The sequence below is a fragment of the Calonectris borealis genome, chromosome W, assembly GCF_964195595.1.
Source record: "Calonectris borealis chromosome W, bCalBor7.hap1.2, whole genome shotgun sequence".
NCBI lineage: Eukaryota > Metazoa > Chordata > Aves > Procellariiformes > Procellariidae > Calonectris > Calonectris borealis.
Window position 1 is genome coordinate 2594762 of NC_134351.1, and position 12721 is coordinate 2607482.

At 39.1% G+C, this 12721-nt stretch overlaps 1 protein-coding gene across 1 annotated transcript in view; it reads right to left on the reverse strand.

Annotated features, from left to right (window-relative positions):
- Positions 1-12721, reverse strand: part of LOC142074710 (netrin receptor DCC) — a 566907-nt gene that overhangs the window by 276456 nt on the left and 277730 nt on the right. The window contains exons 4-5 of the mRNA XM_075135512.1: positions 10224-10374; positions 9726-9862 (exon numbers count right to left, since the gene is read on the reverse strand). Coding sequence (XP_074991613.1) covers positions 9726-9862; positions 10224-10374 — 288 coding nt within the window. The remainder of the gene's footprint in view (positions 1-9725; positions 9863-10223; positions 10375-12721) is intronic.

Below are 12721 nucleotides of genomic sequence, written 5' to 3' on the forward strand. Positions count from 1 at the left end.
ATTTTCTGTTAACTGTGTAACTATAAATCTAAATATACTTATGAAAAAGAACTTGTGCTTGTGTTGAACATGTCCCTTGGGCAGCTGGAAAAAAGAAATCCTGTTATTTCAAAAGCTGCAATTATTTAGCAGTCACAGCGAATTCAGTGCCAGTTTGTTTATGCAGTTCCTATGAACGATGATGCAGCCAGTGTCTAAATTGAGTTCGCTCTTTCCCCCGGCATAGCGAACTGTTTGTCTAAGCTAATAAATGTACATATTAACCCAGCCACCTCGTAGGAAGCCTGTTCTACGCTCTGTTCAATATTTTCTAGTTAAACTAATCGGAACCATTTGCTCAAAAGACTTTTGAGAGCCTCTCCCTCGCAACTGGAACGTACATACTTCACACGCTGAATTTGAGTAGTCTCAAAGTCCCAAGTGGTTTTAACGGATCGCCACTACTGAGAGCTGTAAATACTTTCCCAGCAAGCCGCAAGCATACCACTGAAGCCAACATAAAACTCTTTTAGGAACCTGAAGAATAGCAAAAGCTAGGAAAAGTCATGGGAATAGCGCTAGATACATTCATTACGAGTAACAGACATTTTTCAGTCTTGGACATTTTCCTGCATTCTTTTTTAATAATTGAATTTTGGCAGCTGCATTAATTCGTGTTAACTATGTAGTTTAATGGGAACTACTCCATAACTTAGTGCAGTTCACCATTCATTTCATTTAGGACCTTTTATAAGCATTAATCAAACCGATGGCCAATCACTCTTGTCATGCTGAATCAAACCAGAGCCAGAAGGCAAAGGGAACAAAAAAGGTCTAATGAACGCTGCCATTCACCTCGTGTTATAAATAGACATGTAAGCACAGTGATGCCAACTCTCCTCTTACCTGTGAAACTCTGCCCTCACTCCGATTTTAAAGATGTGACATTTCAGAAAAAAAAAAGATTTTGCCCTCCATCAACAAAACTACTCTGCTAATGATAAAAGGGATGATGAAAATCAGGCTGGCAGGGACTCTGAGAAATCAGAGTCTACTCCATCGCCCCATAGCCAGATCTGCTTTCATTTACGCGTGCCTGATAACTGCCTGTGCAGCCCGTTCTTAAAACTACACGCAACACGTTTGTAAACTAAAAGAAGTTGTAATATGCAGGCACAGGATAATTTATTTATTTTTAAATGACATAGTCATGCTTTGCAATGAGAGATCCACGTATTTTGACTGTCTTATGAAAGTCCCGGGGTGACTTATTCTGAAGCACTTTGCTGCAGAAAGCGCTCTGGAGAGCTCGGGAATAGAGAGCAAACCACTCCAAGGGCAAAAGAAACCATCTCTTTTGACACAATATAGATTCATGCAGTTCTTAATTTATAGCACAAGAGCTAAAAGATTATTCTCAAAAGTAACCCAGCTTAAAAGCTTTAAAGCTTTTTTTTTTTTTAAAACAAGCTATTTAAAATGTATGTAGACATCTGTTGTTTTTACTTCTCAAATCCAGCCAGCAATATGGAAAAACTCTTCTTTCATTTGCATTTTCTTTACTTGTCATTTTCAATTCTTTTTGGAAGTATGTAACATGCTCTCCTTATTGGAAATAGCGTGGTGCTAAACCACGCTAATATATTGATTACATATCATACTATGAAAAATTCCTAGCTTTATTATTAGATGTTCACAGAGGCAGCTGGATGCTACAAGCAGATGCCGTCGCTGAGGAGCTGCACAGTGAAAGAAAATATACCTCTTTGGGTTTTGTTGTGTTTTGTCTTATCTTGTTTAATGCTTAGAAAAGAGAGACTTAATTCATACTTACTTTACTTAAATGTAAATACCAAAATGGAGTAGTGTTATGCAATAATTACACAGTTATGAAGTAATAATGCTTAGTGCTTTTGAAAAACAGGGAATTTATAAAGAAAAGATGTATTGTTTTTAATACCAATATAGTAGGTGAAACAACAGCTTTAGGTCTTCTTATCATATATGGCTCAGTCCTATCACTGAAGCTAAGCTTTTCCCACTACCCCTAATGCAAAAGGCCCACATCCTCCACTTTGAGCTTTACATATCAACACTGTTCAAAAACGTTCAGTACAACACAGTTTTAAAGGAGGTATTTAGTTGTAAAAGGAGGTTACATTTTGAAAAGTGCATTGGACCTACGAAGGAGATTCTCAAACAGGCACTTCAGCTCCCAAACCTCACTGAAGGTCAAGCTGACCCACAACAGCTAACCCACATTTTTACGCCAAAGACTTTTCACCGAGTCCACATTAACAGTAACTTTTGCACACAAGATTCATGGCTCCCCTGCATGTTGCTCAACTCAAGGTCGTATTCAAAAAACAAACCAAGAAGCAAGCAAGCAAACAGAAAAAAATAAAAATATTTCTGTCTCCAAAGGGTAAGTAGCTTCTCAGCATTGCTCAAGGTCACAACTGGCTCCCAAAGTCGTTTTGGCACTTCTCTAAGTCTCATTTAGCACCTATGCCCATAAGCAAAAATCTTAAGAAATTTATGCAAAGCCCTACAGAGCCTAGAGCCAAACCAGAAAACTTAAGTTAGAGATGGCTGAAGTAGGTAGCAGGGGCAGCAAACTGTGCCGTCACCCGCGGGGACGGGGAACATCTCCGTTGGTCCCATGCTATAGCACGGCGCTACTCTCCCCGTGGCCCCGATAGGCAATCGGCCCGCGGTCACTGCGATGGCTCCGCACATGAACACACCAACACACTCGAGGTTTCAGAAAAGCTCCCTTGTCAGAGAGAAACAGCTTCTTTAACAAGCTGTTTGGCAGAGTATCTCTGCAACCATTGCAGGCTGATCCACAAAGTTTAAAGTTTAAAAATCAGACTACGCATAGACTTGGTATAGTTAACTTTCCAACAGTCATTCTCCTGTGGATTCAAAGGGATTTTTGTATGAGTATTTTCTCCCCTTAAACGTAAACCTGTAGATCATACCCAGACACAGCAATTTTCCTATGATCAGCCAAGTGAGCATCAGTATCGCAGAGCTTGTTAGTTTATTTTTAATAGGATTGCATTTAAACACCATTATCAAAAATGGCAACACTGGAGTTTCACTCATGCGCTTTTTACACGTGTCAGGTGCTGAATAACTTGATACTCATGATGCATTGACAAGAATTACATTTCCAGAATGGTGCAAATTAGGCACTCAACTCCCATTCCATCCGTGGCAATAAAAATTAGCTGACTGTCCTTCAAGCGCACACCATTACCAGGATGAGCTTCCCTTTACCTGCAAGTAGGCATTCACCTCATTATTCACAGACTCCATTAAAGGAAAATCACTCAGAATAAATTCTTCAAACTGCTCTAAAAGCAAAATAAGATATTGAACAGGACTGGGAAAAAACTTTATATGGAAATTCTCAAAGATAGGACTGCTGTTCATCCCAGTCCAGCCTCACTGCTGGCACTAGCCGGTATCAACAGCATCAGAGTAAGCTGGGAAAAACTCTGTGGACAATAGGTATAGATTAATAGATGCTTATAATATAACAATAATTATATTATATTATTACATAGAAGTGGATGCTTCTTCCCATAAAGGATTAAGTCAGCCCTGAAGCTCACACACACAAATATATATACACATATATATACACGCATCTTCTGTTTATATAAAAACAGACACACAGAAGAGAAACTGTTGAAATCCTATTTTGCATCGTGTTCAATGTGCTTATATCCATTGAATGCCAGATCTTGAATCAATCTACAAATCTGTTGGTCCCAAAGCTACACTCTGATAGGAAGCTCCACAAATTAACATAACACTGTTTAAAAGGGAAAAAGAAATAAATTCGTCAGCTTTAAATTTGCAGCAGAGATGTTAGCACTCATGCCGACTCAAATATTTTGTCTGTCTCAAGGGCATTCAGTCGCAACACGAGTTTCTTGACTCATTGGGGGTGCTGGATAAGCCACTTAGTCTGCTCAGACCGCTTGGCTGACCTGCTTTATCTAGTTTAAGATTTATTTTAAAAATAAATAATAAATCAGAATATCGAGCACGTTCACACATAAAAGAAAAACTGCAAAAATTTCTGCAAAACTCTGCGGATTCCAATACTTGCACTGACTCAGCATGACTGCAGGAGCGCCAGGCAGTTAGTTATGCATATGTTATCTTGTACCCCATCTTCAAGTCTCCTATTAATAAAATACTCTTCACACTTCAGTCTCGGCAAGGACAGCCCCTTTCCCCCTACCATCCTTTGAAACTGTTCCCACTGTTCCCACCCTTATGTTTTTCCTCTCTTCAGTTGCACCACTCCAGAAGGCAAAACAAATCTGAGATCAAGAGAAACAGAGGGATTTACAGTAAAAACCTGTCAGGGCTCAGCCAGCTTTACCACAGAAAACCTGCGGCACTACGCGGTGCTTTGCAGTTTGCTGTTTATGCCAGCACAGACCCCCGTTACTGCCAAGAATTCATCACTTCTGTCACAGGGTTACACAGCTCTGCTAGGACTGTGATTTTTAATTTCTTAAGTACAAAAAGAATCCTTCAATGGAGTAGCTAATGTTTTGGTATCAGCTACAGAGTGCCCCCATAACGCTATTTTACTGTCACTACTTGTATTTAGCACTGGGCGACCACACCATGCTCTCCGTTAGCAACGCAACGGTGGGTACCTGATTTCAAAGGGAAATGTTTCAGTTTCCGTTGCAAAAATTCATTTTAAACACTGTCCAAATGTATTTTTCCTGTATGGAAAAATATACCTAGCTTCTGTGAAGCCATTGAAAGCTATTGATTAGGTAATACATTTTTTAAATTCTCTAAATAAAGGGGAGTGAACACAGAAAGAGTTATTGATCCATCTAGTCCAGCACCTTCATCTTAGAAAGCCCGGTTACATTTCAGCAGGTAAACCCAGTATTTCCAACAGAGTTTGGGTTGCCTGTCCCGCATCAATTCCCTGAAAGAGAAGTGTCTTCCCAAAGCCTAATTTAAATATTTGACTTTCATATTTTCAGGCGACAGTACCATTAATTTTCTCTCATCTCAGTGAGAACTAGATATCTTGGCACCATCAACCTTCTGGGAACGGGCACAAGAACACATTGGACACTTTGGTCCGCTTGACTTGACAGGGCAGCTGTAGGGAAGGAAAACCCACGTTGCTATGTCGCAGACTCAAAGTTATACCTGTAAGAAATATAACAAATGCTATCAACGTTTCCGTTTACACCGAACTTTTCAGTATTGAAACTTATCAGGAAAACAAACGGGAGGAAGGTAGTCTTTGCTTTGGGGAGAGATTGGGTTTTATGTTCATTTGTCTCATTTTTCCCTAAAGTAAACCATCATGAGATTTGTCATCGATTACTGCACCGCTTTATCCTGCCAGCTCACGTATACATATGCCCTGTTCCGCAAAGAACTATAAACTCCGAGCAGAGGATAATTAAATAGTCTATTCTGTGTTTGGTTTCTTCAACAACATCGCAAGACATAAGCAAGTCTGATTCACCCCACAGTGTGGGATCACAGAGGAAGAGATCCTCGGGTTACTCCAGTTTTGTTGGGTTCACCAGGTTCGGCAGAGCTGCTGCAATGTCCATCCACTGAAGATCTGCCTGCTTCTCTACAGTTTTGCAAATTATTTTTCAATGAGTATATACCAATAGGGTACATCACTGGGTTTGACTTCTAACATTAGCAATGGACTATAACTGCTTTTGTAAATATTTCAGGACCAGTGCATTTGTACGAGATCGGCTTAAGCGGCGCTCGCAACGGCAACGTTAGGTTTCTCATTTTTCATGCTTTCATTGCTGTGTCAAATGACATTATGGTGATGCAGGCTTCCTTCTTAATGCTACTCTCTACCTAAGTGATTCACACACAATGTGATCCACGCCTGCTTTATTCAGTGCTTTCCATGACCTTGATCTCTGAATAACCATTTTGCTACAGGAATTTATGCAGCAGAGTCAGAAGTAAAAGTGATTTGACCAAGATGCACGGTGCTTACAATCGTTCATTCTTGTCAAGAAGACCTAGGTGATTTCATAAGCCACTTGTCTCACATGGCCTTACCTTTGATGTAGCTTTTCTTCTGCAATGGCAAACAAAACCAGTGCTAAAACCACTTCATATTAAAAACTCCCTATAGTAAGAGGCACTTGCATAAAAAAAAAGCTTCCAAATTGCAGACAAGTTGTTTGTAGCTTATACATATGGATGCTCGGTAAAAATTAGCAACAATGTTTTTCTGCAAACACTGTCTTTCAGATCCATTTTTTTGCTTTTTGCTACTACTTTCTCTTACTTTAGGCAATGACCTAGAATTATGTCAAACCAGCATTCCTGATCCAACAGTACTGGCAAACTGTTCCTTTCTCTGTTTCTCCTTAAGGGACATTTTAGGAAGAGAAAATTAAAAAAAAATATTCCCTCAATCTTGATCCATTTAACAATAGCTGCCTGATTCAAAGGCATTGATAGTGTAATTCTAAATATATGCATTATTATGCAAAGAATAGTTGACAAAACTCTCAACCTCAGAAGAAGCGATGCTCTTCCCTGGCCGCATCAACACGATTAGAGCTATAGTTTGGTCTTTGATGCAATTAAGGGACAGTCCAAATACTAAGCAGGAAGAAAAAGAAATTATGTATGACAGCAAATCTATCAATCCAGTTACAACCACCTACAGAAAACTGGATTTATAGAATTAGATCTCTCCTAGATCTCTACCAGGACCTGAAACCCCAGGCATTTATCCCACCACCAAACGGGGCTGCAATCAGAGTGAGATCCCACAAGTAGGTATAGAGTATGGAAAACCTTATTCTGGATTTATGTCACTTCCAGAACATTTAGGGAGTTGGGGTAGGGGGGCTTCTTTGCTAAAACAGCTAAGCAGACTTTCAGTCTCGCTTAACAAAACATGAAACAAAAAAGCTATATAAAAAAAAACCCTCAGAGGCCAAACGGGAACAAGCCCAAAATACACTTCTGAAAGCTAGAAAAATATTTAGAAAATAATTGTAGTTGACACTGGTTAACACATTTAATCATCTTCAAACATTTGTTTAAACGCTAAGTTCTCTAAAGCTACTGAGCATGCAGATGATTTATATAGCAACCGGGTAATCTGCACCAGATCTTTTAATTTTCATTACACAGGGAGAAGTGGCGAAAATATTGCCAAAAGGCCATGATACAAAATTAAAATTTAGCAAAATACATTATCTTTTCTTGCAAATTCATTCACTTCTTGCAATTGTAGGGCTATAGTCCAACACAGAAGGGGTTACTTTTAGCTCTTTAAAAGAACTAACGGGAACTCCATTGTGAAACACTGTTTCTTGCAAATAGCCTCATTATTTAAAAGATCAAAAGCATCTTGCTACCATGTGATATTACTAACTTTGATCTGATACTGTCTACTCAGACTTCAGAGGAGATAATTATTGGACTGTTAAATTTTTTTTTGCTCAGACTGCAAATGTCTCACTTATCCCTCTTCTACAGAGGGATACACTACAGATACATTAACAATTAAAGGATTACATCAATATTAAAAAATGCGAGTCTTGCAACAAAATACTGATGGGCAATTTATAGTTTGTTACATAAACAAGCATATTAACGCTAAGGAAACACACAGAAATATCTGCATTTGTATCTAGCCAAAGAAGAAAATAAAACTATCAATTAATTATTCTGTTTATGAGATATAATGATCACATAAGAAGCTTTAGTGCATTCGAGAATTTCCTACTGGCAAGGATGGATTCAACAAATACACAGATTCTGAGCGAATTAGTAGCCCTGGTATATTGCTCTGGAAAGACAAATATCAGGGGATTGCTGTCATCGTCTCTCCAGTTTAGTCATGTAATTTCTTTTGAATCCTTTGAACATTTTCTGTTATTAATACAAACATACATGAACACAATGTTTCATTTTCAGTGAAGTCTCTCACAAGTGAGTGATCTACTCATGCAAATAAGAAACGTACATCAATATTGTGCCTGGGTTACAGCTCCACTTTTTTTCATTTGTTGTCTATTTGTGAATTCCATACATGAACAGAAACTTTACCAAAGAAATCTTTTTATCTACCAACAGGTAGAAATTGAATACAATTGCACTGTGCCATGGCAATGCAGTTTTGGTTTCCCCTTGAGACTGCAAAGAGTCAGCAGTTGTAGCATCTTTCGTCTTTGTGTCGGTCTAGTTTCATGCTTAGCACTATCCTGGCATTCTGTCGTCTTCTCCTAGAGATTTTCATCATCTTATATTCATCCTTACAGTTGTGTCAGATTGCCATCACATACCTCTCAACGTGCATGAAATTTTATGTACCTTTAATTTCTACATGACACGCTTACAGCAGAAGGCATAATGAAGCCAAAGCTAGATGTACTACAGACTGAATGCAGACAGGAATAAATTTTTCAAAAGGTACGTAAAGGACTTGGACGCAAAACTCCCACCTAATGTTCATGAGAACTACATGGTCAGAAACTATCTAAGCAATAATGTACGCAATGATCCTCCAGCCACAGTCGCTCTTACCAATAGATATTGCAATCTATTATTGGAGTGAAATATCAGTGTAATTTATTTCTACTTCTCAAATGACAATTAGTCACCTGCTGCACACGAGATTTGAAATCAACATATTTCAGTAAGGCAAATAAAGCATACTGCCCAACAACCTACCTGCCTTTTCAGTATTCGATTCCTTATAATGAAAACAATTCCATAATAAATGAACTTCCACAATTATAAAGCCACATTTTTATTTTTACCCAGCAAAACAATGTATTACATTAATGCACCTGAAGAAATAGAACTGAACACTCCATCACTAGTAATTATTATATTTTATTATGGCTTGATAAAAGGATATTGTTATACAAGCACTGAAAATCCTATAATCCAAATTAAGGCTCAATTCACTAATGAAAGTATTTCACACATAAGCTTTAAAGCCAGAATGCAAAATGAACAATATGTTATTGTTTGACTAAGTATTAACTATGTCATTCTTTAGATCTGACGGAATAACACTAATGTACTCTGCTATTGTTCAATGGTTTAAATAAAGAAAAAAGAAAAAAGGCAGCTATTAGATTTAAACATATTTCTGATTCCATTAATATTTGCCATGAGGAAGGAGCGTGGGGGAAAGCAGGTTCTGTCGGGAGGGTGCTTTCATAAGATCTGAGAGTGGGAACCCTCAGAGCATCACTGCTGAATGAGGACTTCCATGAATTTACTTGGACTTTTGTTAATTTGGTGAGAAGATGTTAAATACATTGATTTTTCTTATCTTACCTTATTGACTGTTCATGACATAAAAAACAACCCAGCTACAAACCTGATTTTCAACCCACTTGACATAGTGCACAACGGGCACATCCATCGTAATGCCAAAAATAAGGCTTCAGGAAGGAGAAATAAAGGGAAAGGACCCTGTGCAGAAGGCAGTAGCAATTAGCATCTGATACCATAAGATGTTCGGCAACAGCAAGGCTATCGGGCACGGTAGGAAGTATGCAAAGATTTACAGGACGTGGTTTCCATGGGTGTGAATACCTGATCAAAGGAGGGAAGGGACTTGTATGGTTTGCAGTTACTTGGGGTTCTGAAAATTAAGTCAATTCTGGAAAAGGGAATAATTAAAAACGTTCTTGGAAAAGCAAAGTGGGTGCAGTTCACGTACTCACCCATCACTGACAGCTCTGCAGAGCCACTGCTGTTCTCGTTCTTGTAGGTGACTACACACGTATATGTCCCAGAATCGTCGTCAGTCACGTTTGATATGAGTAGGTTACTGCCAGCCAGTAACGAATACTTTTTGGACCTGAAACATTGATCACACATGTCCGCAATATGTTAAGGTGCTATCTCTATCTAGACAAATACACACAGTAATTACGCTGCAAGTAATTCTCAGCTGTGATTTTTACTGTTAATAGCTTTACACTTCCATTTTAAATACCAGCCAGGTGACATTTATGATCAAATTCCACCCTCGGATTCGGTGCAGAGATGAATTACAGCAGCAGGTTAAGAGACACGTCTAGTCCCATTATTATTTAGCAGGAAAACCTCATGGCCTCCAAGTCCACCCCACTGAATTTAAGGCATTTCTCAGTGGTTTGCCTATACTTTGCTGAAGGAAACATAGTGTTAGATACGCGACCCACAAAGGACTGAGCTACCTGACAGGGAGCACTTCATCTCCTCGCAGCCACGTGAAGGTGGGAGGGGGGTACCCAGAAACACAGCACTCCAGAACAGCATCCTTCCCTTCCATGGCCACCACGTTCGACGGTCGCTGAAGGAAAAACTGCTGTCTGTGCAAACCTGGATCTACGAGAGCAAAAGAGACAGTTATCATCCATAAAAAAGAAAGCCAACAAAATAAAACAACACTCTCTTCGTTGGGAATGGGGAATGTAAAACGACCGATCAATAACAGACCCAAGAGACCACGGCTTTCACAGATTCTTACTGATGGGAGAAATAGAAAATCATAGTACAGACATATAAAAAGTGTATCAAATGGCAATCTTGGAGCTGCTTACAGGTTGAACCCAAGGGAGCAATTTGAAGGCAGAAAAATACCAGCTTTTGGGAAAGTGAGAAAGGACTGTTTATAGCCTGGTATTAGAGTCAGGTCTTGGAAAGCCACAGGAAAAGGCACAGTCATGGCAAGAAAAGAGAGATATACATAAGGTTAAGAGTGGTACTGGATTAACGACGCTACTTTGGAGTTGCAAGAGGGAAGTTCATAAATACGGTAGGTGAGAGAAGACAAGGAAAGCTTCAAGTTAGGAAAACACAGAAAATGAAGAACGAAAAAACTCAAAAAATCTGAATTGGGAAGGAATATGTAGAAAGATTGGTACCCCAAATTCTCCTTTGCCTGGCCAAAGGCGTCCACACGGACCCCTGCGTATCGGAGGCCGTCTGACACACCGACCTGTGGGCAAGTGAGCTGAGCTTTAGGATGAGCTAAATGTCTCCATAAGCGCCTCTGACTGCCACGGGTGGATCACCCTGACCAGGGACCGCCCACGCTCAGGTGACGACCTAGACCCAAATCCCACCCACCATGCCTGAAATACCAGCAAACAGAACCATACGCCAAGGAAATCAGTTGGGTTTTTTTGCTTTTTAATGAATCTGTTCTTTCTCTCGAGAATGACTTCATTTTCTTATCACAGATGTTGAAACAAATGTGCTGGACTACAGCCATTAAACATTACTCCTTGTTTCCTGACACAAATATAAAAATTACACCATAAAAATGAATATTCCCACCAAATTAACAACTACAAGGTCTTCCAGAATCATCTCCAAGTAATTAGCTGGTTCTCCCATAGAAGTCGAAAGAAACTGTAACTAGCTGCAGGCATTTGTTATGGATTTACAACAACAGCATATTTCAACTTCTTACTGTAACCAGATGGACACGCAATTTCCAGCCACCAGTAAGTGCAACTGATGCAGAAGTCATCCCCCACAACTCAATAGCTTCAAGCTGTGAAGACATCTTAGCTGATCACAGTGATGCCTTTGGCCTGTGAATTGCATAGTATCTCTTGCAATAACCACAAATACACATATTACCTTAACATACGCAATTAAATACATGGTAGCTAACCAGCACAAAGTTTTTTTGTTTGTTTTGGGGGGTTTTGGGGGGGTTTTGTTGTTGTTTTTTTTTTTTTTTTTTTTAAAGTCAGTTATCCAAAGATGAAAACAGATGTGCAAACGCAGAAAGCAAACAAAATCTGTAAACAGTATCCAGACCTTAATACAGCTTAATACCGGAGTGTCTCCTTCCCTTCAAAAGCACTTAGTTCTCAAATCACAAAGAGGTCATCTTTGATTAAAATAATGATCCTAGCTAGGATGGAAGATGTGAGCAGCAGTAAGAAGCACAGCCATAAAAATATAGGGAAAATGACATCAATGAAGATTAAATTTGAAGTTAGAAAGAGGCGACTATTGATTATTGAAACCGAAGGCTTTAGTAGAATACATTTGGCTGAAAAGGTTCTTCAAGTACATCCAGAATAAATGGAATGCCAGAGCTGGTATAGGCTGGATATTAGACTAAGTAGCAAAATCCTAAAATATGCAGAAGTAGCTCAATACGTATTTCTGTTCTGTACTTGGAAAAAAGCAGGATAGCACATTCATGTTTTACAGTGATGTGAAAAACATTTTTGTTGTTCTTGGAGACTAGAATGTTAATGAGACATCACTACTGTCCTAACTACTCCAATGAAAATAATGTTTTCATTATAACTCTGTCAACAATCTGAAGATCAGTTAACAACTAGCATAGATTAAAGCAACACCATACTTCAAGCAAACTGAAAAACAACAGTATTTTATTTGGGGTTTTTCCGCTCTTCTGTAATTTGCCTAGCAAAATTTTGGAAGTTCTTGAGGGACATAATTGAATGAACATCCCAATGAAAGCAAAACTGTCAGCATTAAGGTATGCAGGCAGATGGCCAGAACGAGCACCAAGCCCAAGGTTAAACTAAGAGGTACCAGTGTGAGAAACCGCTGAACGCTAGGAGGGGAAAGTCACTGTCCAACACCAAACTGGGACTCAAGTATTTAGCCAGTAATGGCAGATGACAGAGGATCGACTCAAAGCTAGGTAAATATTTTTAATTATTATTTTGGGATCCTCTAA